General features: G+C 35.6%; 3 protein-coding genes across 3 annotated transcripts; 2 read left to right on the top strand and 1 right to left on the bottom strand.

Annotated features, from left to right (window-relative positions):
* The first annotated feature begins 1,277 nt into the window (after nt 1–1,277).
* On the top strand, nt 1,278–10,830 carry LOC112053740 (ras-related GTP-binding protein C). The gene is made up of 8 exons (XM_024093276.2): nt 1,278–1,466; nt 1,533–1,666; nt 1,747–1,975; nt 5,064–5,159; nt 5,591–5,809; nt 6,556–6,698; nt 8,014–8,165; nt 9,618–10,830. The coding sequence occupies exons 1-8, from the start codon at nt 1,464–1,466 to the stop codon at nt 9,797–9,799; spliced, it is 1,158 nt and encodes a 385-aa protein (XP_023949044.1). The 5' UTR covers nt 1,278–1,463; the 3' UTR covers nt 9,800–10,830.
* A 1,798-nt stretch (nt 10,831–12,628) lies between these two features.
* LOC112053739 (uncharacterized) lies at nt 12,629–17,863 on the bottom strand. The gene is made up of 5 exons (XM_024093275.2): nt 17,624–17,863; nt 17,412–17,545; nt 16,105–16,357; nt 14,867–15,099; nt 12,629–13,044 (listed from the first exon to the last, which is right to left on the bottom strand). Exons 1-5 carry the CDS (start codon nt 17,637–17,639, stop codon nt 12,694–12,696), a joined length of 987 nt encoding a protein of 328 aa, XP_023949043.1. The 5' UTR covers nt 17,640–17,863; the 3' UTR covers nt 12,629–12,693.
* Nucleotides 17,864–18,180: 317 nt separating this feature from the next.
* On the top strand, nt 18,181–25,147 carry LOC112053741 (uncharacterized). The gene is made up of 5 exons (XM_024093277.2): nt 18,181–18,339; nt 18,450–18,598; nt 19,875–20,163; nt 22,160–22,398; nt 23,572–25,147. The coding sequence occupies exons 1-5, from the start codon at nt 18,321–18,323 to the stop codon at nt 23,884–23,886; spliced, it is 1,011 nt and encodes a 336-aa protein (XP_023949045.2). The 5' UTR covers nt 18,181–18,320; the 3' UTR covers nt 23,887–25,147.
* The last annotated feature ends 831 nt before the right edge of the window (nt 25,148–25,978 follow it).

Raw genomic sequence — 25,978 nt, 5'->3', positions numbered from 1 at the left:
CAACCGAATTTCGTTTATAAAGTTATTAATATACCTATTAATATAAGTTTGTTAAAGTATAGGTAGGTAGGAATGTTTAACGCCTATTTGAATTGTATAGTAATACCTGCGATACTTTCGGAGCTACAGTGATTTAAAGGGTCAGATTTGCGGCGCTGCCACGGATCCCTGAAAAATGCTCCATACAGAATGGTACGATTTAATGACGTCGTAGGTCATAATGATCGTTAGATTTGTATGGGCGTTCAAACAAAATAACTAATATCTTTGTTATTTGTGTGTTTATGTTTAAACACACAAATAACAAAATTCAAATATTAAAAAATGTCACATTTAATGTAAGGAAGCTAAAACTGTATGAATTTTGATATAATTACGATAAAAGATTTTTAATAGATTTAGAAATTTTATAATCTTATTTAATTTGCAAATAACCAGACAATCTTTGCTTTTTATGTATAAATTAAATAACATTGACCTTATTGACCCGAATGTATCAAAAAAATCTATATATTCAAACATAATATTCATCGTCCCTGTTAATGTACGCTTACTGTCTGATTTTTGTACCTACTAATTTATTTTCGCAACCAACACTTGCATAATCTTATATGACCAAAAGTCTTTGTACCTCTTTGTATTGAACTGAAGTTTCGGAACTCGGCCCCTTGACCTTGAGCCCCCGCTCACTTACAATATAGATAAGTTGGCCGACTTAATCAGCCGATTAAAGAACAGGTGTAGCGATTTATGACAGCCCGCACATCTGCAGGGTTATTATGTAACTCGGTGTACCAATCAAGTAATCAGTCACTACATCGTTTTTCATCATACTTTCGTTTTGCAATCATCTAACATTGTGTTTTCAACGAAATTACACAATAATCGTCATTTTACGTAAAGTAACATTAGTCTAGTAGTGGGAGTAGCAGGTAGAAACGTTATTTTAACGAAAAACTGATATTTACGTTATTTTGTTGAAATATTCATATTAGACGATTGTTAAAACAAAACATCATTGCCACTTGATGTAAAATTACGTAGTCAAGGTAATTTCGTAGAATTAACTGTATTAGATGATCACAAAAACGAAAATACGACGAAAATCGATGAAGGAACTCATTGTTTGAATGGTACATTGAGTTAAATAATAAGTCCAGCAGTGTCCAACTGAATCACGCACAATTAAAAAGTCGTTCAACTATCGGCCAACTAAAAATTGTCAATGAGTGGCCACCCTTATTTGACTTTGACATTCGTCATTGATTGACGTTTTTCATTTCACGTTTGTCGTCTGTGGTCTGTGTAGAAAACGAAAACTTCATTTTATTATTTTCAATTTTAATTTTCATACGTATTTATTGTATTTCAATTTTCTTCACAATTGGTAGAAATGTGACTTGTGAGAGAGGGAATGGTTAAATTGAAAACTTTAATAGAGGCAAAATATTATCATTAAAAATATGGTAAGATAATGTTTTGAGTGTTAAACAATACCGAGGTAATCTAAAGTAACACATCATTTTGTTTAGAGTTATCAGGATGAATACGTGGGTTCTTTTCCAAAGGACTTCAGTTACGGCCCCTTTGAGCAAAATGGAGAAAATGACAACGCCTCTCTTCAGGAAGATCATAAGCCTCGAATACTTCTCATGGGCCTCAGGCGGTAAAATACATTTCCTATTTATTTAGACACACCCTAAAATATTTCATCAAAATAATTTATGTACTTGCAATGTGTTTTAGGTCTGGGAAATCATCAATACAAAAAGTAGTCTTTCACAAAATGTCACCAAATGAGACCTTGTTTCTAGAATCAACTAACAAAATAGTTAAGGATGACATAAACAACAGCAGTTTTGTACAGTTTCAAATATGGGACTTCCCCGGCCAGATTGATTTTTTTGATTCTACGTTTGATTCTGACACAATTTTTGGTGGATGTGGTGCTTTAGTGTTCGTCATTGACGCACAGGTATGTGTTAAAAAATATTTGCAGTAATAGAAGGGACTTTGTATAAGATTGATGAAACAGATTAATAGAACTGTTTGTTATGCTAATGTCAGTGTGTGTGACATAGAGTGGATGGATTTTGGCTGGTGCTAGTACCAATAAACTACATATTATCTGATCTCATGGACAAGCAATTCTACATTCTCTCGCTCATTACTTTCTAAGTCTATCATAGTTTATAGTGTTCTGTATGAATTCTAGTTTCAAGTTATATATAAACCCTATTTAGCTACATTTTCCAGTTGGACTGTTTTATTACTCAACAAAATGCTTAGAAAGATAACTTAGCTGTAGGTTGATATATGCTGAGCATTGATATGAGTTGCAATTCAGAAAGCCATGCCTTGCACACTAAGTCTGTTAATATTCACTTGCATGTTAAATTCTGCTGCCATTGGTTGAATTTTATTGATTTCTCTTCATAAGATTAACTTGTTGGTGGCATGTTAGCACAACTAACAGTTTTCATGACCATGAATCAGTGGGTGATGAATCTTAGATGTATTACAAATTATTAAAACATAAAGTATACTAGTTGTCTACCTGAAACTTGGCACATTTAATGAGTAGTCTAGGCGAACTGTATACTGAGAATTTAGACTTTCTAGCAATATCCAGAACAAATTTAAAATGGTAGATCCTACCCCTTAAAGGAAATGCCAACTGGCCAATACAATGTTGGGCTGGGGAACCCAGGTATACCCCATATAAATATGTGGAGATGATAATATGATGTACAAATAAGGTTCTGGTTATACACCGTGCTACCGCCCGCGTCTATAATCCGCCGCGACATGTATGTAGCCATTACGAGAAACTCTATAGTAATATTAAAAATAAGCTGAAGCACATTCACACGCTATCGAAAAAAAAAATTAAAATTGATGAAAAAACTTCAGAACATCCTGTTTCATTCTGTTTGGAAAGAAGAGGTTAATGAACTTTAACCTAGTTTCAGAAATTTTGTTGTTTAATACCTACATACCTACTATTTTTGATACACCTAGTCGGCGGCAGTGTCTTTACTAGGGTTGTTAATAAAATATCGATATATCAAAATATCGTTTATCACTTAATGCGATAAGTATTCATTACTAATATTTTTATGGACGATATATCGATAGTTCGATATTGAAACGTAGATATCGATACTAGATATTTTTAACAAGTTTTAATTTTTTATATCCCTCGCAAATTATTTAAACTAAAACATTATCAAACATAATCTACTTTACTTTATTTATACTTTATTACGTTTTTCATATTTTAGTTTATTTAATTGCATTTTATCGAAAATGTCACTGAAATAAGTAAAACGTAATGTATTCAGATAGTATACACTACTTTACCCTCAGACAAAACTTTAAACATGTTTAATCGTATTAATTTACTTGTCAATTTAGTTACATAAAAAATAGTGAAGTTTAATAAATACTTAATTGTTAAAAGTTTTCATTTAGCCGAAAAATTTATTTTGAAATTATCGATATATCGAGAATCCGATATTTTAAAAAATAGCAAGCCCTAGTCTTTTGCGGTTTCCTTTTTGATAACGCCGCTCGCCGCCTAACCCGTAACTATTGTCGGCAATGTCCAAAAATAGGTACAGGTAAGAAATGTATCTTTCGATCGTTTCTTATAACGCAAGGTGATTGGTTGGGTCTTAACAATTCGATCATTCGGGTCACGGGTCTTTCGTGTTTTGTGTATCGTTACGACTCGACTTAAAGTATGTAGTTACTTGAGTCTTAAACTGAACATCCGTAGGACATGAATCGGAACCCTTTTTTTATTCGTTACAAGTTAGCCATCGACTACAATTTCACGTGACGGTAGTGTAGTAAGTGATTATGCAATCTGAAATGGAAACGGACTAACTTATTAGGGGGAGTATTTGAATCCACGGCTTGGCGGTACGTCTTTGTCGGTAGGGTGGTAACGAGCCACGATCGAAGTCTCCCACCAGCCAGGACCAAAACCCCAATCGGCCCAACCGAGGTTCAAACCCAGGACCTCCGTCTTGTAAATCCACCGCGCACACCACTGCGCCACGAAGGCCATTAAAATTCCGAACTGATCGGATTTTAGGTTGCTATTCTGTAAAGTGATGTTGTACGACTGACCGACGAGTATTCGATCCAGATAATTGTTACAAGTCCAATTCAGTGTGGTGAACAAAAATCGTTCGCAGATTATTTGAGGCGCTGACGGCCGCGTCACTCGCTCACGCACAAGTACTGATCGGGTATCAGAGATTCGATCAATCAGGATCGACACAGGTCTAGTACGGGTTAACACCCGTAAATAAAATAGAATTTAATTTAAAGAAATAGGTTAAAGTGAATGACCTCAAAGCTCAAAGGGACCGACTGGCTGCCGACGTGACTGCGGCGAGGAGGTAGGTAGATGTTTGAAAATACAGGATGTGTTAAAATAATCGATTTTTGAAAGTTTATTACAATTGTAACTCCTTGAATTGTACTTTGTTTTTTTTTTTAATAACACTGATGGATAATAGACATTGGGTACATTATGTGGGATTTTGGTTTAAGACGAATAACGTAGCGCGGTGTATAATTGTCTTCATAGAAGTATGTTTACTGAAGAAAAAACATTTATTTTATAACTTCTTGCTCAAAAAGTGCCAGTGTACCAAAGTGACGAAGTAACATTTGAAGCTGTATTATTTTTTCTGTTACCAACAAGCTTAATAAATAAGAAAACGAACAAACAAATCAATCATAATTCTTCAAAAAATTTCATAAATCTCAGGCTGTATGGGCGAAGATCTTTGCTTTTCCTGGTTGGGGATAAATTAATAATATTATAAAAAAAGATAAATTAATAATATTGTAAAACTTTGTTGTAAACTTTTTTTGATAAAGTAAAGATTTCTTTAGATAAAAGTAAATTGCCTAGTGGATAGGCCAAGGCCGTGGTTGGGCATTCCCTTTTAGTCTTAACATTATCCCCTACCTTGGCCCCCAGATTACTTTTAGTATTTTATTTATAATATTATTGTAATTATTCTATTTAAATATATTTCCAGGATGACTATCAAGATGCACTGGATAAATTGCAGTTGACTGTCACCAAAGCATACAGAGTGAACAGTAATATAAAGTTTGAAGTGTTTATCCATAAGGTAAGTTATATAAATTGCTCAGATTTATAATATTAATTAAGGAATAACTGCTGCTATGTTTGTTTGTTATATTGTGTTATTTGCTTTAGCTTAGCAGCTGCACTTGAAATTGTCGACAAATGCATACCTATAATTGCCAATGCGACTACTTGAATTGAGTGCCAAGAAGTTGTGTTTGGCACTCATTGAGTGGGGACTTTTTTGGTTGCTGATTGTCCATCCACTTTTTAATAGGAGATCGATGGGAGTGACTGATTATTTGAATGGTGCACCAATATATATAATAGGAGATGGATGGATTCTCTGAGGAGAATGCACTTTATGTGTCATACTCGTAGCTTGATCCAAGATTCAAATAACTTCATGATCAGCACACAGGCTAAGAACAGTAATTAAGATGGCAGTTATATTAATTATTTAATAATTTATAGGTTGATGGCCTTAATGATGATTACAAGATGGAATCCCAAAGAGACATACACCACAGAGCCACAGAAGACCTTGGGGAAGCAGGACTCGATCATGTACATTTGTCATTTCATTTGACCTCTATCTATGACCACTCCATATTTGAAGCGTTCAGTAAAGTTGTCCAGAAACTGATACCACAATTACCTACTTTGGAAAATCTTTTAAATATACTTATATCAGTGAGTATTATTGTTATTTATACTAAATACTAGCGGAAGCCCGCAACTTCGTCAGCCCTTAGACCTCTTTAATCCAGCCCTTACAGTAGTATCACTGTAAAAATTAAGTAACTTCTCCCATATTTCCAACATTTCCCTTCACTGCTCTGCTCCCATTGATCGTAGAGTGATGAAAAGAATACTATAACCTGCCCAGGAGTATGCAGAATAATTGTACCAAGTTTCGTTATAATGAACATACAGACAGACAGACAGACAAAAATTTTACTGATTGCATTTATGGCAAATTAGGAGATCTGCAGACAAACCAAAGTCACTGACATAGCTAAGCGAGTCGCGAAGCTGAATGGGCAATGGGCAGGCCACATAGTTCGTTGAGCTGATGGACGTTGGGGTCCCAAGGTGCTGGAATGGCGACCCCGCACCGACCACTAATCACAAAATCGACGACAGCGTTTTTGACGTTTGGAAAAATTGATTAAATACATTATTTTTTAATTAAGTTTTCTATGAAATACTTTGAGACACGTGATATTTAATTTCTTAAAATGCACACAACTGAAAAGTTGGAGGTGTAGGTTCGAATCCGGTCTGGGGCATGCCCAGATTTTAAACCAAAACCCTCCGGAATAGGAGGGGGAGGTCAAATCTACTGAGCTATCACGGCTATATTGGATCAGTGCTTGATCACCCTTATTTTATTCAATCTATGTTATTATGTACATTTTGAATTATTTATATTTCAGAACTCTGGAATTGAAAAGGCATTCCTCTTTGACGTAGTTTCCAAGATCTACATAGCGACAGACAGTTCTCCAGTGGATATGCAGAGCTATGAATTATGCTGTGATATGATTGATGTAGTTATTGATATTTCATGTATATATGGGTAAGTTTAATTTTCAAAAACATATTTTTCAAACTTTAAAGTATAAGTATAAAACAATAAAATAAGAATATATAACACAGAATAAAGATGATTCACAATGAGTCTTTTACAAGCAGCGTGGTGAAGCCGGTGAAACCCATAAAAAGGGATAAACGTCAAACTAATGAATAACTAACAATTTTGACAAACACTAAACCATTTGGTGAAGGTGTTCGCGTTCACTTCATGAAACGATAAATTATAGACCTCATGGCCTATTGTCAAAATAATATTTAAAAATTAAATTTTTAAATATTCAGGTCTTAAAAAATATGCTATATTTTTTCAATCTATGAACAAAATTACGACAATTAATAAAAGACCATTTAAAAAATAGTGTCAACTAGTCTATCGCGTTGCAACCGAAAATATCGATGGTACTGGGACTCCTCCGTCGCCATAGTTCGAAATTTTGTCTATATAGAGATCATTTTATAATAGAGATATGTCACTATACTGGACATAGCCCTCTTGCATGAACCTCCAAGCACAACGGTCTCAACCCGCCAGCATCCAGCGGCTCCCTGCAACCCGCTTGATATCCCCCGTCCACTTCTCTAATTATATAATAGGGATGATGACAGTTTTTTAAACTGTATATAAATTGAGAGTATGCTAATAGTAAAGCAATTTTGTAAAAGTAACAGGGTATCTGCGATCATTACTTTCGGAGCTACAGGGATTTAATGGGTCAGACTTGCGGATCACTGAAAAACGCCCCATACAAAATGGTAGGATTTAATGACGTCGTAGGTGAATAATGATCGTTAGATTTATATGGGCGGTCAAACAAAATTACTAATATTATTTGTGCGTTAATGTTTATAGTTCATATATTAAAAAATGTCACATTTAATGTAAGGAAGCTAAAACTGTATGAATTTTCATCTAATTACGATAAAAGATTTTTAATAGATTTTGAAATTTTATAATCTTATTTATTTTGCGAATATCCAGTCAATCTTCGCTGTTTATGTATAAATTAGTTAACATTGACCTTATTTACCCGAATCTATACTAATATTATAAAGCTGAAGATTTTGTTTGTTTGTTTGTTTGATTGAACGCGCTAATCTCTGGAAATACTGGTCCGATTTGAAAAATTCTTTCAGTGTTAGATAGCCCATTTATCGAGGAAGGCTATAGGCTATATATTATCCCTGTATTTCTACGGGAACAGGAACCACGCGGGTGAAACCGCGCGGCGTCAGCTAGTTTATTATAAAAATCAATATATTCAAACCTAGTCATCATCGCCATTGATTGTATTTTACAGGATGGTAGATGAAGCCGAAGTGAGTACAACTTTCAACAGTCAAAGCTCGAGCCTCATAAAGCTGAACAACGGGACAGTGCTGTACTTGCGTGAAGTTAACAATTTCCTTGCACTCGTTTGCATTCTCCGTGAAGAAAATTTCCAGAAACAAGGTCAGGTACCTGAATATATTTTATGTTTTTCAATATGGTTGCATAGGACTTGAGTGCATTTTCAAAAAGAAATGTTTTATAATGGATAATGTGTTGTGTGTCATTTCCTCAGACTAATTACATAAGGACCTGCCTCGCTAGACGTTACTTTTCTGTCAGAGTATATGATCAACGATCTAATGCGAATACAAAAACTGTCTCTATTGATGTTTCATAGTTGTAATCGTGTTCGTCGGTTAAAGAGCTCTGTAAAAATACCTTTTTGTGTAGTTGAATGGTGTAAAAATCGGTCAACAACTTCTATTTAGTTTAAGATATCAATATACATATATAGCCTGGCAAAAAAGAGTAGAGATTAATAGAGGCGCCACTATGGCCAATATGGCAACACGAATACTTGCCAACATAAACGTAACCTTAACAACCTATCCCTCAAAGCCGACAGAATAATCAGTTTTGACGGAATAGACACTAACAACTGACAAGTTGAATAGTGTTGTAAGAGGGAAAAAAAGTTAGTTCCGTTTCTACACTTTTTTGTCAAGCTGTACCTAATCTAAGCTCATTTTCGTCAAAAAATTACAGACAATTTTGTTCGTTAATTTGGGTGCGATACTAGTCCTTGTGTAATTAGTCTGAGATCATTTCATACTGTTTTACCGTTTCATCTCAATAAATAAACTTAGCAAAAGAATACAATTGGACATTACATAAATATAATTACTGTCGTGCAGTTTCATCCGCGTAGATCTCATTTCTGTTAAAATATCGCAATAAAACCGGACAAGTGTGAAGATTTGTTTTTAATCTATTATGTTTTTGAAGATTGGCCTGAAATTGTAACTAATTATATGGTTATTTTCGTTTCTTCACGGCTTATTTGTGTTGTTAAATATTTATCTAAACCTTAAATTATTATAATAGTGTAATATTTAACAAAACAAATTGTTTAATATGAATATGCAAGCTGGTAGGCACAATATTGATTGATTTACCACGTTAGTTAGTATAGTAGTAATTTTAGGTTTAGTAGTTTGGTATTGCATATTTTCTTGAATAACTTGGAAACTATTTATTTCAAAATTACAAAAAAATATATATTTGCGATCCTCTTACCAAGCTCGATTGGTGTTTAAAAAGTTTTTTTTTTTTTTTAAATTTCCATTCAATTCTATATTCAAAAATTTAATATTTCTGAGGTTTTCCGGAAATCTTCAAGTAGAAAGCTAAACTTCTGCATTTTTTTTTCATAATTTTACGTTTAGTAGTTTCGGAGAAAAAGGGCATGTCCAATTGTCGTCTATTTGTTTTAACGATGAAGTTTGTAATTTTTTTTTCAACTTTACATCTTAGTTATGGGTATTTTTGTGCATTACTTAGAGGATTAAAATGCTAGAGGATTAGATAAGCACTTGGCCGACTTTTTTATGTTAAAATGATTGTTCTTTACAGGTGTCATTGATTATAACTTCTTGTGTTTCCGAGATGCAATAACTCAAGTATTCGAGTTGAGGAACAAAGCACAAAACGCCGCACAGTCTGTCAGGGATCAGCAAAACGCAGAGGACTTGCCGAACGGCGCGGGAGAGTCCCCAGACAATGCTACAGACCATTTACAGACTCAGATACCATAACACAATATAGTCTAAGATCCGGCATTAGATATGTATACCCTCATCTGTTATTTATTTGGGATAAGAAAAAAATTATAGATTTTTTTTAATTCTTTACGTAAGTGATGATGCAATCTAAGATGGAAGCGGGTTAACTTGTTAGGAGAAAGATGAAAATCCACACCCCTTTAGGTTTCTACGCGACATCGTACCGGAACACTAAAACGCTTAGCGGTACGTCTTTGCCGGTAGGGTGGTAACCAGCCAGACCTGGACCAATTAAAAAAACCTCAATCAGCCCAGCCGGGGATCAAACCCAGGACCTCCGTCTTGTAAATCCACCGCGCGTACCACTGCGCCACGTCAAAATATTCAGTGACACATAGCAAATAGGTGAAATTGCGCCTATATATGCCTAGTTAAATTGCGGCCAAACACATTTTTCATACAAAATTTAGGAAACCATGAATTAGATCGAAGGCAACTTAACACAGTTAAATTGAGCATTAAATGAGCTTTCATTTGACATTAGACGACTAAATAACTGATGAGGGTATGTAAATAACGTTACTTATCTGTTTATATCTGGCAACCCCACAGTTGTAGTGTGAAAGTAGGCAATCTTTACTTTTTTTAATTAGGTATATTCTATTACCTAGTGTACAATATTTTTTAATTAACCAATGAGGGAAGTAGATTAAATAAATTTAATATACAATTTAATCATTCAATACTCAACGGGTACAATTGTACCAGGTAACCTACTCGTATTTGCAATGTGTCAATGTTAATATTTTCAATCATTTATTTCATATCCCAATTAAATACGGATGTGGGTATAAATTTCTTATGCCGGATCTCGTACTATAACTCAGATTCCATAACACAATATTCTATATCATTATTTTTGTTGTATAAAGTCTAGACTATGAATGTAGTAGAATAATCTTTAAAATATGTGTAATTTGTTTATATTACTGCTTATTTAAAGTATATCCATATTATAATTTACTATGAAAATATTTAAATAAAAGAAACGTTATTTTCTTGTATTAATGCCTATTTTATTTTTGTAAATATTTTATGAATACGTAAATACCCTAAAAAAAAAAGACTTTCAGCTAGGTAGAGAAGTTAAGTTCTACAATATCGATATCAATTAATAAACATTAGGAATTATTTTAAAACTTTTAATTTAAGTTCAAATTGAAATATTACGTATTTTTTAAAATTTTCCAACCGTCAAAAACGGTGTCGTCCATTTTGTGACGTCACCAACACACTCCTTCCTAATCGTCGAATCGTCCATCCTAAACGTCGAACTAATGTGAATTAATATTTTTGTCAAATGCTCCATTTGTATGATTTAAGTATAATATGGTAATACTAGTAGTAGTAATTCATACCTAGGACACACAGTCCAGTTAGGTAGGTCCAATTTCGAGAAAGAGGTGAATCGCCGAATCCAGCTCGGCTGGGCAGCGTTCGGGAAACTCTGCGACATCTTTTCGCCCGAAATTCCTCAGTGCTTGAAGACGAAAGTCTTCGATCAGTGCGTGTTGCCAGTGATGACATACGGATCCGAGACTTGGTCGCTGACTATGGGCCTTATCAGAAGGCTCAAAGTCACTCAGCGGGCGATGGAGCGAGCTATGCTTGGAGTTTATCTGCGTGATCGAATCAGTAATGAGGAGATCCGCAGACGAACCAAAGTCACTGACATAGCTCAGTAAGTCGCGAAGCTGAAGTGGCAATGGGCGGGCCACATAGTTCGAAGACCCGATGGACGTTGGGGTCCCAAGGTGCTGGAATGGCGACCCCGCAACGGAAAGCGCAGTGCTGGGCGACCCCCCACTAAGTGGACCGAGGATATCAAGCGGGTTGCAGGGAGCCGCTGGATGCGAGATCGTTGTGCTTGGAGCTCCATGCAAGAGGCCTATGTCCAGCAGTGGACGTCTATCGGCTGATAAGGTAAGGTAAGGTACTAGTAGTAGAGTAGTACATATAATACGTAATACTTTTTTTATGACGTGATAGCCTAGTGGATTAGACCTCTGCCTTCGATTCAGAAGGCGTTGGTTCGAATCCGTTCCGGGGCATGCACCTTCAAATTTGCAATTATGTACATTTTAAGAAATTAAATATCCCGTGTCTCAAACGGTGGAGAAAAAACATCGTGAGGAAACCTGCATACCTGAGAAATTTCTTAATTATCTGTGTCTAAGGCCTAACCCCTCCCATTCTGATTCTGATAGGAGACTCGTGCTCAACAGTGAGCCGAATTTTGTATTGTTAATGATGAATGCTCTTCGCTCTTAACTTGAAGATACCTATAATATAATATGAATAAACTGAAGCTGGATAGGCATTCCATCTTTACATTGCATTACATATAAGATTAGAGGAACCAAATCACATGTCCAAGAGATTTTTTTTTTTACTTTACAAGTTAGCCATTGATTACAATCTCACCTGATGGTAAGTGATGATGCAATTTAAGATGGAAGCGGGCTAACTTGTTAGGAGGAGGATGAAATTCCACACCCCTTTCGGTTTCTACACGACGTAGTACCGGAACGCTAAATCGCTTGGCGGTACGTCTTTGTCGGTAGGGTGGTTACTAGCCACCCAGACCTGGACCAATTAAGAAAACCTTAATCGGCCCAGCTGGGGATCGAACCCAGGACCTCCGTCTTGTAAATCCACCGCGCACACAACTTCGCCACGGAGGCCGTCAAAAAATAGATATAACGCAGAACTGCTGATCCTTGTGATTCTTTAAATACCTTGGTCATTGGTATAGTTGTTACCTAAAAACAAGTATTAACTAATAAAATAAAAGCACGTTACTAAAAATAAACTATATATTTATAATATTAAACAATAGGTATATTTTCATTTTTTATACAAGACACTCAGTCTGATTCTGATTCTGATTCAGAGTAACTATCATGCTCCCAATTTCCCAAAGATTGTACCAATCTAACTCCCGATTGCTCTGTAACATAACAATTCGGTCTGTCCATGGCAACTTGAGGGTTAACCAGGATTTCGTATACTTTTTTTGCAATCTCTCTCTCTTTGTAGGGTATGTAACAAACTTCGTGTGAAGGCTGTACTTTTCCTGGTATGAGGTGGCCGTGTTCAATCGCACGACCCACATATAGCGGCTCGTGTGTGTTTTCCGCGTGGCCGGCTAAAACTGCGCCTTGGGGTATCGATTTGCCGCTAGTTGGTACCCAAACACAATTGTAACCACACAGCACCTGAAATAGGGTAGTTGATTCATATCTTAAATACTAGCGGACGCCCGCGACTTTGTCCGCGTGAAACCCGTACTACCCTACCCTACTCCCACTCTACAGCTATCCTACCATATAGGGGATGAGTAGGGACTCAACCCTACCTCTACGACCCTACCCTACCCCTGCCCTACCCCTACCCTACCACGCGACGGAAGGTTAAAAAATGGAGTAACTTCTCCCGTTTTCCCAACATTTCCCTTCACCGCTCTGCTCCTATTAATCATAGCGTGATGAAAAGTATACTGTAACCTGCCCTCCTGGGCAGGTTATAGTATGAAGAATAATTGTACCAAGTTTCGTTAAAATCCGTCGAGTAGTTTTTGTTTCTATAACGAACATACAGAGAGACAGACAGACAGACAAAAATTTTACTGATTGCATTTTTGGCATCAGTATTAAGTACTAATCACCCCTTCAATAGTTATTTTGGAATTATATACCATGTACAGAATTGACCTCTCTACAGATTTATTATAAGTATAGATAACCAATATTAATTTCGTGTAGTACATGGATTATATGGCTCCGCATAAGCTGGACGGCGAAAGTGTCTAACACTGAGGTTCTTGCCACAATGCAGAAGAAGACTGAGTTTGTTAAGACCATCAAGCTGTGGAAGATATCGTACCTAGGGCATATTTTGCGACACGAAAGATACCGTTTGCTTCAGACCATCATGATGGGCAAGATTGCAGGCAAAAGAGGTTTAGGAAGAAGAAAGAAGTCCTGGCTACAAAATATAAGGGAGTGGACTGGCATAAAGACAGTCGAAGAACTTTTCCGCCTAGCCATGGACAAGGAAAAGTAAAGCTGACCGCCCTTCAGTAATGGAGAGGCACTCTAAGAAGACATGGATTATGGATCCGAAATATATCGATATCAATTAATAAAAGTTAAGGATTTCTTTTAAAACTTAATTTAAATATCACGTGTTTTTTAAAATTTTCCAACCGTCAAAAACGCTGTCGTCCATTTTGTGACGTCACTAACACGCTTGATGTACTAAACGTCGAACTAATGTTAAGTAATATTTTTGTCAAACGCTCCATTTGTATGAGATTTATTACATCTATATATATCATAATACGCAGAGGCGTATTATGATCTCAAATCGTGCCAAGTTTCATTTAAATTCATTCAGTAGTTTGAGCGTGATACCTGTTCAACATTAACTACGGACAGACAGACATAAAATAAAAAATATATATTTATGGCTTCAGTATCGATTATATAATGCCTTCCAATTAAAATATCTTCAATGTACAGAATTGGATCTGCTACAGTTTTATTATAAGTATAGATAGACTGCAAACGCCGCGTGGTTCCCGTTCCCTTAGGAATACGGGGATAAAATATAGCCTATAACACTCTGGGATACTGTAGCTTCCCAACAGTGAAAACATGCAAACCAACAACCGAATCTTTCCTCTATAAAATATTAGTATAGATAGATATTAGTTGACTTTATCATCATAACCTTGGAATCCAAACTTTGTGTGTCATTCATAATAATCCTATCCTACCTACTAATATAAACGCAAAAGTTTGTATGGATGTTTGTTACTCTTTCATGCAAACACTACTGCATGGATTTGGCTGAAATTTGGATTGGAAATAGATTATATCCTGGATTAACATATTTTTTATTCACCATTTTTTACTCCAGTAAATCATGGTTCCTTGACAATTGTGAAAAACAGAATTTCATGCGAACTGAGTTGTTGTTGTCTGTAAGTTTAAAATATTATACTCTTACATCTTAGATATTACCGCAAGTACTGACCTCAAAATCACTCTTTTCATGTGCTTCACCACCCCATGAAATAAAGCCTAATCCAAGGGATGGTACGAATTTGCCTGGTGTCAATGAACCTCGGTGCTTAGCCCTTATTATATAAAGCATTTCTTTCTCATAACCTCCAATCAGGGCTCCATTTGGAAGCATGTTATCTCCCTTGATCCATTCTAACTCACCGTGCACCTTTTTTGGCAGTAGTCTTTCTAATTTTGGTGGCACTGAAAAATAATAATCCTTAACATTATAGTGTACTGTGTAGTACATAGGCGTATAAAGGGGAGGGGGGGCCGTGCCCACTCCAGAATGGACCTGACTCTAGGACTCTGGTGTACCAATATGAAATTCTATTATAATACTAATAATAGACTTGATGTGGGGGGCCAGGCCCACCCTAGGAAATAATCCTAGATACGCGACTGTAGTACTGGCTTGACATACCAGAAAAATTAACTTCTTTTCCTTTTAAAGGGTTAATGGATCAAATAGTGGTTACTGCATAGGCTGGTTCAATTCCCACAAATGGAAAATAATTGTGCAATGAACATCTGGGGTAATTACTATCTTATAAAGAACTAATCTTATAAACTATAATATAACTTCACAACCTCGTTACAAATCAAATTTGTTCTATAAACACATAGTTCCCTGCACTATCAGAAATGTATGTAGGTAATTTCAGGGACCTTCTTAACAGAAGTGTTACTTTGGACTTCATACATGTGTGTAATGTGTATTGTAGAACTTATACTATAGTTTTTTTTATAATGAACGCTAACTTCATTGCACAACAACATATTATAATTTAAGTTAAGTGGTTAAGTGGTTTAGGAGTCCATCAAGGACAAACATTGTGACACAAGATTTATATATATTAAGATATCTATCTATAATATAGGAATGAATGGATGGAATGTGTTGCGAATGGAAATCTCGAGAATGGCTGAACTGATTTAGCTAATTCTTTTTTTAAAATATTTCTTAAAGTATGACAATGGTTTAGGGAGCTTTTTTAAGGTAGGGGTAGGGTGGGAGTATGGAAGGGTAGGGGTAGGGAAGAAGCCCACTTAAGTCATAGCAAAGCTTGACAGGGTCCGCTAGTCTATATAATACATGCTCAGAGGCACAATTATCCGCCCACTTTTATATTATTACGTTTAATATGACGCGAGTATATTAAAGTGGGCGGATAATTAAGCCTCAAAATATGTATTGTGAAAACTTACAGTATAGTTTCCATTGCAGAGATACTCTTTCAGTATAACCAGTAAATATAACATATTGTATGTCTGCCACAGGTATTTCTTTAGATATCAGTGGAACTCCATCTCTGGTTCTGCCAAATTGTAACACAGAATTATGCCAAGATATCCAAAACTTAGTGAAAACTTGCCTGCTTATAATGTTGGTAACATCTCTAAGGTGTTTTATGCGCTTGCCATTCCTTTTCAACCGACACTCATTGTGCTCTATTACAATCTGCAATTAAATTTATTAATATGAAGTTACTCAACTTTCTGTGGAAGACTTTTGAATTCTGTGGGAATACCTTCACTTATTTCCACATAATTCAAAATATTTTGTAAATTAACTTTTTAACTATATTGTCTACTAGCAGACGCCCGCGACTTCTTCCACTTGAAACATTACTACTTACTACCCTACCCTACTCCCAGTCTACAGCTACCCTAACATACAGGGGAAGAGTCAACTCAACCCTACTCCCACCATAACCCTTCTCTACCACACGACGGAAGCTTAAAAAATGGAGTAACTTCTCCCGTTTTCCCAACATTTCTCTTCACTGCCTTCCTATTGATCGTAGTGTGATAAAAAGTAATCAGCACAGGAGTATGAAGAATAATTGTACCAAGTTTCGTTCAAATCTGTCAAGCAGTTTTTGTATCTATAACGAACAAACAGAGAAAAAATTACTAATTGCATTTTTGGTATCAGTATTAATCACTAATCACCCCCTGATAGTTATTTTGGAAATATATTTCATGTACAGAATTGACCTCTTGACAGATTAATTTTAAGTATAGATTGTAATTATAGGATCAGTTTGTAGGCCATAGAAGTAGGTGCGTGAGGATTTTTAGAGGAGCAAGTTCTGTATTAGAAAAAGTATCCAAAGCAGCTCCAGTTGGATATAATGGATTGGGAGTGTTAGTTAACTGTCAAGGACGTCCTTAACCCTACACCATCAGTCCAGGTTCTGCTCAGAGTTTTTCTCTGCCACACAATGGACCTGGCACCTGCACAGTGACTCGATGGAATGATAAGATATTTTGTCTCAGATATAATAATTTATCACTGAAGGCCCTGCTGTGGCACGTAAACAAGGCAGATTTAGGCCTCTCGCTCTCTGCATGTTCCAAAATGTCCTACCAAAATTGGCTCAGCTGTTTTAGAGAATAGCCGGAATAAACAGACAGGTTTTGTGAAAAACAGTAATATACGCGAACGGAGTCGCGGGTGTGTGCTAGTGTCTGCTTATAAACATTTCATAGGCAGCATAATATTAAATTACCCAGTATTCACAATCTGTGCTCGGCTCTTTAGCTAATCCGACAGCAGCATGCGTTTCGCCTTTAACCGAGAATGCTACAGCACTACTTGTTATTTTATAGAATATCATTTGATGATGAGGCCAACTCGTAAACTCTGAAACAGAAGGCACGCCGAAAGTACGCAAGATGATTCAAACATAAATGATAAAATTGCAAGTGGAAAAATACTTACCGATGAGATCACCCATAGTTTCAATTTAGCAGAGAATATCACTATACATACGCAAGCTAGCTTAGCTAATTTAGCTAGCTAAACTGTTTGTAAATAATTCATATTAGTTTTGACAGTTCCTACAAGAAATGTCAAGTACCTAATAATTCTATGGTCAAAACAAACAAAGATTAAAGTGTATTATTGTGTCAAATTTCAAAAGTTATTTTTACAGCCATCTAACATTTTACCCCCTGAAAGTTTTTCATATTTGTTTTTAAATGTACACCACAGATTAAACATATGCAAATGCGCACGGAACACGACGGTGTCGTAGCCCCGTCAAATACAAAATTCAAAGACGAATTCATTCTCCTTTCGGCTAAAATGCGTTAATTTAGTATGTATAAATTTATGATTATAGTTCAGAGGGTAATTTAATAGATGGTATTACTGCGAACAGTATGACAAAAAAAGCGAAGTTGGCTCTCTTTACCCTATACTTTTCTTTATCTTTTTAGCCGTTTGTGGTTACTTCATTTGTCACGTATCAAGTTTCAACTGTCAGCACCAACTGTCAACTTGTCATTGTCAAGCTGTCAAGTCCGGTACACAAACACATTTAAAAAAAAAATTAACCATTTCGAATGGATATTGGATTCCTAAATAATTAAGGAATAAGAATTTGAACATTTATTTATTTTCTAATTTTTATATAATGGCAGAAACGTTAAAACGTACGTATTGCAGTTTATTTCTAAATCTGAGGTGTTGCACCATTATTTGAAATATTTGGTTGGATACAAACTTTATTACAAAATTTTAAAATTGGTTGCCTTTATTCCAGTTTCAGATTTGAAATTACAAAAACCGTACAAGGTATATAAAGCAGATGGTGGTGGGATTACATTTCTTAAACTTACATACAGTGCACAATACAGTAATTGGCATATTGCACTTATTGCAAAGGGATGCCCACATGAAGTTTTATATATGGTATTTATGTTAAATTATTACAAGCTTTTCATTTTCATAAACCTTAACACGTTTATTGCCACATCACGCGACGTCGCGTGGTGGTCTCTTACAATCTTATACAAGCTATAGAAGATCAGCTGTATCATATTAGCTTTTAGTATTTTTAAGAAAGTAACTTTTGACTGGTGGGTGTGATAGACCTGCTGATAGCTCGCTCAATGCACTAATGAAACAAACACAGGAAGAAACTTCCATAGAGTTTTAACAAAAAAAAATTTTTTGATAATGAGTAATAAACCAAGACAGAAAAAGATCAGTAACGCCCAGCACATCACTATTTTCTTCAAGAAAGCTACTAAAAAGTACTGAAATAGAAGAATTGTTTTTGGACTCGTTAAGTAGAGCTACTTGTGGCTCTACTTGCAGCAAAAAGAAAACAGAACCACAGATTGACTAAAATTTAAAAAATCCAAACAGCGGTCTTTTAGCTCTGGTAGAAAATCTACTGTGACGGCCAGAAAGTTGTAAAAATTGTTACGCTACAAAAAGAGTAAGAGTCATGGTATTTTTATGAATTTTTAAAATTGGTATATTTATTATAGAAAATTCATAAAAGACCCTGATAGAGAGAAGATTATGGTATTAGGAAATTTTGAGGAGTATTGCGATACCCCTATAACATTTTTCACTCAGCAGCAGTGACAACAGCCACCTAGTGTTTTAATTAAAAAAAATTAATGGATGTTTTATATTTTTATGTGGCTACGTATGTGCGGCCTCGCCCTAAGTCTGGAACAAATCGACAAATTTTTGAGTTTGGCAGTGATCAACACAGTTTTAAGGTCTCTTTATAGGAATTTAAAACTCGAAACTGATTTCACAAAATGTATTGGAATAGTTAAAAAACTAAATATTTTCTGTTTGAGATTTTTTGAGATGTCTACCTATTGGTCTGAATTGACTCAAATGATTTATGAAATCTTAGTTTGGTGAAGTCATTTTAAAATCCATCTTTTTGGTTGAAATTAGTGTTGTCCATTCAAAAGTTAGGTATATAAACACACTTTTTTTTTCTAATATTTTTTTTTCTCATCTGTCAATCATCATTTATTTGGCAATCTGTCATACAGCATTGAGCCATTGCATCGGTCTGTTGGTTAGAGATTATGTGTCATCAGAAGGTGTAAGTCGATTAACGCATGTCCTATTTTGCTGTATTCTAGCTATCTTTCTTGGCTAAATTTTTTCTAATAATGAATTTCTCTATTTTAATTGAATTTTTTTATGTTTACAGCTTGATGTGTCATATAATTATAATGATTCTAAAATTACTTTGACAAAAAAGAAGGAGAGAAGGAATTTATTAGAGGATACTGTTCCTAGTGAATTAAGTCCTGAGATCACATCACAAAAGTATTGGCTAAGTTGGTACAATGACACTATACAGATGGGACTTATAGTATCATCTAACTACTTGAAACCATTTTTAACGTATGAAGAAACAGATACGGGAAAGACTAATAATGAATTAATAGGATTTGTAAACTTTACGTCAAATCAGTATTTAGATTTTGTGGTTAATGGTATGTATTCTTTTTTTTTTTAATATTTGCCGAATTTAATAATAATAAATTTAATTTAAATATGAATAATATTCTTATTCTCCTCCAATTAGTCGGGAAAGACTGTGCTAGGAGTGGGTACGACAATAGACCAACGGGGTGAGGATTGAACCATGATGAGTCCATCTGCTCTTACTGTTGAGCTACTGAGGCTGTATCACTACGACTTTGACAGCCTCCCTAGCGCAGAGTTTACAAGATTTGTAAACGGTGTATTTACAAGACGGAGGTCCTGGGTTTGATATGCTGTTGGGCCGATTGATTGGTCCAGTTCTGGCTGGTAGGTCTGGAGAAAAGTATAAAATAAATGGCATTAGAGAGAGGATGTAGATTTTTTGGATGGATGATGATTTTCGCGTACCCAATTATTTTCAATATCTGACTATCGTGTATTATTGTTTCAAATACCTGGGTACTGGGTATTTTAAATTTTTGCAACACAAGTTTCTTATAATTTTTCGCGGTCTTTTTGGAGCTAGACTTTAATTTTGTTCTTATTCAAATTGATAGCACAATGATGGCATTTCTGTTTTGCACATTTTCTGTTTTTCACTCGTTATTTCCCCACTAGGTGGACTGACGACATCAAGCAAGTCGCAGGGATTCGCTGGATGCAGGTGGCTCAGTACCGTGATGTTTGGAAGTCCCTACAAAAGGGCTATGTCCTGCAGTGGACGTCCATCGGCTGATATGATGATGATGATGATGATGACTCGTTATTTTATGTACTTTAACCAAATCTTTATATTGATAACATAAGAGTTTGTGGTGAGTGATCACGAAATCTCAAAAATCCCTTGAAATTTGGTAGGGATTTACAGTTACTAGACGTCTGCTAAGAATGGGTTTTGTAAAAGGACCGGATTAAGGAGGTCTTAGGGCAGAAGTTGTGGGACCGCTAGTGTTATAATAAAACACTAATTTGTTGAAAAATCCTTTGTACAATATTATTTTTGAGCATATTGAACTTTGTTTGTTTGTTGAGAGCTGTGATAGTCCAGTGGATATGACCTCTGCCTCCGACTCCGAATTATCTTAATTATCTGCGTGTGTGAAGTCTGCCAATCCGCATTGGGCCAGCATGGTTGACCTAACCCCTCTCATTCTGAGAGGAGACTCGAGCTCAGCAGTGAGCCGAATATGGGTTGATGACGACGAACTTTGTTCTGATTACATAGATCTAAGCCTTCAAGAAAATAAAAAGTAAACGAAACTTCACCCTAATTATGTAGTTGGTATATTTTAAATTTTAAATTATAATTTCATTATCTTTATCCACTAAACAGCCCATAGGACGCACATAAGTCGTCGTAGCATTTTTAGTCCATCTGTCGAATTTTGGTAATTTTTTAGGGATTTTTGGGGGGCGGGCCTTATCAGGACTTATATTCGGTTATGTTTGCTGGTTACTGTCAATAGGGATGATGACAGTTTTTTAAATTGTATATAAATTAAGAGTACGCTAATAATAAAGCTATTTTGTAAAAGGAACAGGGTATCTGCGATCATTACTTTCGGAGGGAGCTACAGGGATTTAAAGGGTCAGATTTGCGGCGCTGCCGCGGATGCCTGAAAAACGCCCTATACAAAATGCACGAACTAATGACGTCATAGGCAATGTTATGATCGTTAGATTTGTATGTGCGTTCAAACAAAATTACTAATATCTTTGTTATTTGTGCGTTTATGTTTATAGTTCATATATTAAAAAATGTCACATTTAATGTAAGGAATCTATAACTGTATGAATTTTCATCTAATTACGATAAAAGATTTTGAAATTTCATAATCTCATTTATTTTGCAAATATCCAGACAATCTTTGCTTTTTATATATAAATTAGTTAACATTGACCCTATTTACCCGAATGTATCATAAAAATCAATATATTCAAACCTAGTCATCATCTCATTGGGTAGGTTAATGATTGTTTACACTATTTATTGTGTATTTTCAGCCAGTCCAGTTTCTTTGAAACCCATCTGTCATAAACATGTAGAAGGACAATTAAGATGGGTCAAGGTAACAGATGGGAATCTGCCTCACGATGCAATGATTGGTGGATATGAGAACGAGCCTACATACATTGCTCGTGCGGTGCACGGTAGATCATTGTGTCCAGGAAAATATGTACATTCAAAAAAGAAGGCTTATGTAGCTTGGGGTCATATGGAGCATGCAAAAAATGTTTTTGAGGCAAGTATAAAAATCTCATTTCTGTTTTTTTTTTATATTTAGCCCTTGACTACAATCTCACCTGATCACCTGATCACTGGTAAGTGATGATGCAATCTAAGATGGAAGCGGGCTAACTTTTTAGGAGGATGAAAATCCACTCCCCTTTCGGTTTCTACACGACTTTGCTCATTAGGGTGGTAACTAACCACGGTCGAAGCCGCCCACCAGCCAGACCTGGTCCAATTAAAAAAACCTCAATCGGTCCAGCGGGGATCGAACCCAGGACCTATGTCTTGTAAACCTATCTGCTGCGCCACGGAGGCCGTCAGAATTAACTATTATTAAAACATCTGATATTTATTGTAAATGAATTATCAGTTATTACCCTAAACCCACCAAACCGTAGTGGAGCTGGGTCTAAGCTCCCCCCTCCTATAAGCAGTAGCTTGCACAGGGTTGTCGGACTAGGTATGCACTAGTAAGAAAAATAACCAAACTGGGAAAATCAGCATTGAATAAGCGTTAAGAAAAACATCTCTTACGTAGTACGTTAGTAGGTAAGGTTATGCAGTAAAAAATAATCTACCAGCAAACCTGCCTGACATTGACCTGTCCCAATCGATCTATATCCATCTATATACATATATGCTAATGCCATACTCGATGTGCACTGTTTACCAATAATGTCTAATGAAAGTATGTTTATAAATTAAAATATTTATAAACATAAGGCACCACTTTTCTTGCATTATGTTAAAAGTTACTGATGCGACGCTTCGTGTCGTACTGACTCGAGAATGTATTCGTTTTTAATTGTGTATTTGGAGCGGCTACGACACCGTCGTGTTCCGTACGCTCTATCTGCCTCATCGTCATATCAGCCGATGGACGTCCACTGCAGGACATAGGCCTTCTGTAGGGACTTCCAAACATCACGATCCTGAGCCACCTGCATCCTGCGAATCCCTGCGACTCGCTTGATGTCGTCAGTCCACCTGGTGCGGGATCGACCAACACTGCGCTTTCTAGTGCGGGGTCACCATTCCAGCACCTTGGGACCCCAACGTCCATCGGTTCTTCGAACTATGTGCCCCGCCCATTGCCACTCCAGCTTCGTAACTCGCTGAATCTCTCGTTGATAGTCTATCTGCCTATTATTGATTAATCAGTGTTACTATCATACTATTGCAGATTCTCTGTGGCTTCAATGGACAATGGGTTAAGTGTAAAAATGATCTAATCCCTGAAAATGTATTCCAAGCTGGCAAATCGGAGGTAAACAATGAAGATATTTACATTGGACGCGCGATGATCGGTGATGACCTTGTTGTTGGAAAGGTGCATATGTTATACAAGACTTGCTACCTTCCATATAAAGGCAAAGAAGTAGAAAAAGGCATTTACGAAATATTAGTAAGGGGAGACAAGACAACATACGGACTGACAAAACAAAAGAATTGTTTATTAAATCCTTTGAGAGCATTACAGCCATGTATGTCATATTAGTTACTATGGATTTTCCGGGATGAAAAGTAGCCTATGTGTTAATCCAGAGTAAAATCTATTTCCATTCCAAATTACAGCCAAATCGGTTTAGTAGTTGAGGCGTTAGAGTAACAAATATCCAAACATACATACAAACTTTCGCGTTTATAATATTAGTAGGATTTGGAATTTCTTACCCTAAACTCTGATTGCTCTAAGGATGTTATTAAACAAACCCTAATTGGCTAACTCTTTCATTCATAATGTACCTACAATTCCTGTAATGGGCGACTTAATAGTTCGTTCGTTCGTTATCAACCCATATTCGGCTCACTGCTGAGCTCGAGTCTCCTCTAAGAATGAGAGGGGTCAGGCCTTAGTCCACCACGCTGGCCCAATGCGGATTGGCAGACTTCACACACGCAAAGAATTAAGATAATTCTCTGGTATGCAGGTTTCCTCACGATGTTTTCGTTCACCGTTTGAGACACGTGATATTTAATTTCTTAAAATGCACACAACTGAAATGTTGAGAAGGCTTAATAGTACAATAGGAAAAAGAACAAATAACGAATGTAAGCTTATAGGACCTATATAAATGTGCAAAGATTCGTGGAATTTACTCAGGAGTAAAGTATAATTCAAGTGTCATGATCATTCCCCCCCCCCCTCCCCCCTTCCCCCAAAAAAGTATATGGAGATGATAATATGATGTATAAATAAGGATTATGTTAAATAATTTAAAATAATAATTCTGACCATCAAATGTTAAATGTTTGTTAAGAAATCTCCTGTTCTTATTGAATCTTTTGTCAAATATCTTAAATAGTTTTTGAGTAAAGTCAAAAACCAAACCCCTTTTTTTATTTGTAGTTAATTGTTCATAACTTTTGCAATATTTGCGAGCGGGCCTTCAATTTTTTCAAAATCTATCTACACCCAATTCCGAATCCATTTGAGAAGCATTACTTAATAGGGAGTACAAAGAAAATACATTCGATTACTAATGAATATTTAGAAGAACTATAGAGATTATTATAAAGAGGTATTGGAAAGAGTTTATGGTATTGTAGGGAAATCTGGATCTACTGAACCGATTTTGAAAATTCTTTTACCACTAGAAAACTACGTTATTTGTGAGTTTTATAGGCTATTTGTTATCCCCGTATTCTAATAAGAACGGGAACTCTCAGATTGCAGATTTTTGTAAAATAGAAACAAGTTATTTAATGTATTGTACAATTATGTATTTTTTTGTAAATAAACGTATTATTTTGAGGCACTTCTTTTTATCTTGTTACAATAATATACCTATTAGACTAACCTATTAGTTGTAATAAAATAAATATATATTATACTTACACCGTGGTAGTTTCACCGTCCGTAAGCTGCCCTGACAGGACAGTTATTAGTTCAATACAAGAAAACCCTTAACAATATTTAAAAAGACTTCAAGCTAATTCACGCCCTAACGAAAAAAAAACAATTTATGAAAAAACGTTTTGACTTTGACCTATATTATTACGATAGGAGTTACGATTGTAACAAACTTACAAAAATCGATTAAGTATTTTAAAACATGATTTTCATACACCTACCTACTCGCCACGATGCCGCTATGCGGCTCGTCGGCTTGTTGAATTGCACTTTGTTTTTTTTTTTGTAATAACACTTATGGTACATAATAATGGTAATCCATCGGGTATGTTATGTGGGATTTCAGTTCTACCTTGCCATTTTTGTATCTATACATTTCTCTATTTCTATCTAAAATGTTTTCTTGTTTCGTCCTTTTTAGACCCCTTTTTTACGTAGTCGGGTTTTCATTTGTTTTTATTTTTTAATGTTGAATATATTGATTTTTATGATACATTCGGGTAAATAGGATCAATGTTAACTAATTTATACACAAAAAGCAAAGATTGTCTGGATATTTGCAAAATAAATCAAATTATAAAATTTCAAAACTATTAAATTTTTTTTATCGTAATTAGATGAAAATTCATACAGTTTTAGCTTCCTTACATTAAATGTGACATTTTTTAATATATGAACTATAAAGATAAACGCACAAATAACAAAGATATTAGTAATTTTGTTTGAACGCGCATAC

This window comes from Bicyclus anynana, chromosome 1 (assembly GCF_947172395.1).
Source record: "Bicyclus anynana chromosome 1, ilBicAnyn1.1, whole genome shotgun sequence".
Taxonomy (NCBI): Eukaryota; Metazoa; Arthropoda; class Insecta; order Lepidoptera; family Nymphalidae; genus Bicyclus; species Bicyclus anynana.
Note: the sequence above shows the minus strand (reverse complement) of the source record. Positions and strands in the feature narration are given on the sequence as shown.

Coding starts and splice junctions, on each gene's coding strand:
- LOC112053740 (XM_024093276.2), top strand. Junction 5,160..5,590: donor TTGAAGTGTTTATCCATAAG/GTAAGTTATATA, acceptor AATAATTTATAG/GTTGATGGCCTTAATGATGA. Junction 5,810..6,555: donor TTTTAAATATACTTATATCA/GTGAGTATTATT, acceptor TTTATATTTCAG/AACTCTGGAATTGAAAAGGC.
- LOC112053739 (XM_024093275.2), bottom strand. Junction 16,358..17,411: donor GCACAGATTGTGAATACTGG/GTAATTTAATAT, acceptor ATTTAATTGCAG/ATTGTAATAGAGCACAATGA. Junction 13,045..14,866: donor ATGAAAAGAGTGATTTTGAG/GTCAGTACTTGC, acceptor ACCCTATTTCAG/GTGCTGTGTGGTTACAATTG.
- LOC112053741 (XM_024093277.2), top strand. Junction 18,599..19,874: donor CACATGAAGTTTTATATATG/GTATTTATGTTA, acceptor TTATGTTTACAG/CTTGATGTGTCATATAATTA. Junction 22,399..23,571: donor ATGCAAAAAATGTTTTTGAG/GCAAGTATAAAA, acceptor ATACTATTGCAG/ATTCTCTGTGGCTTCAATGG.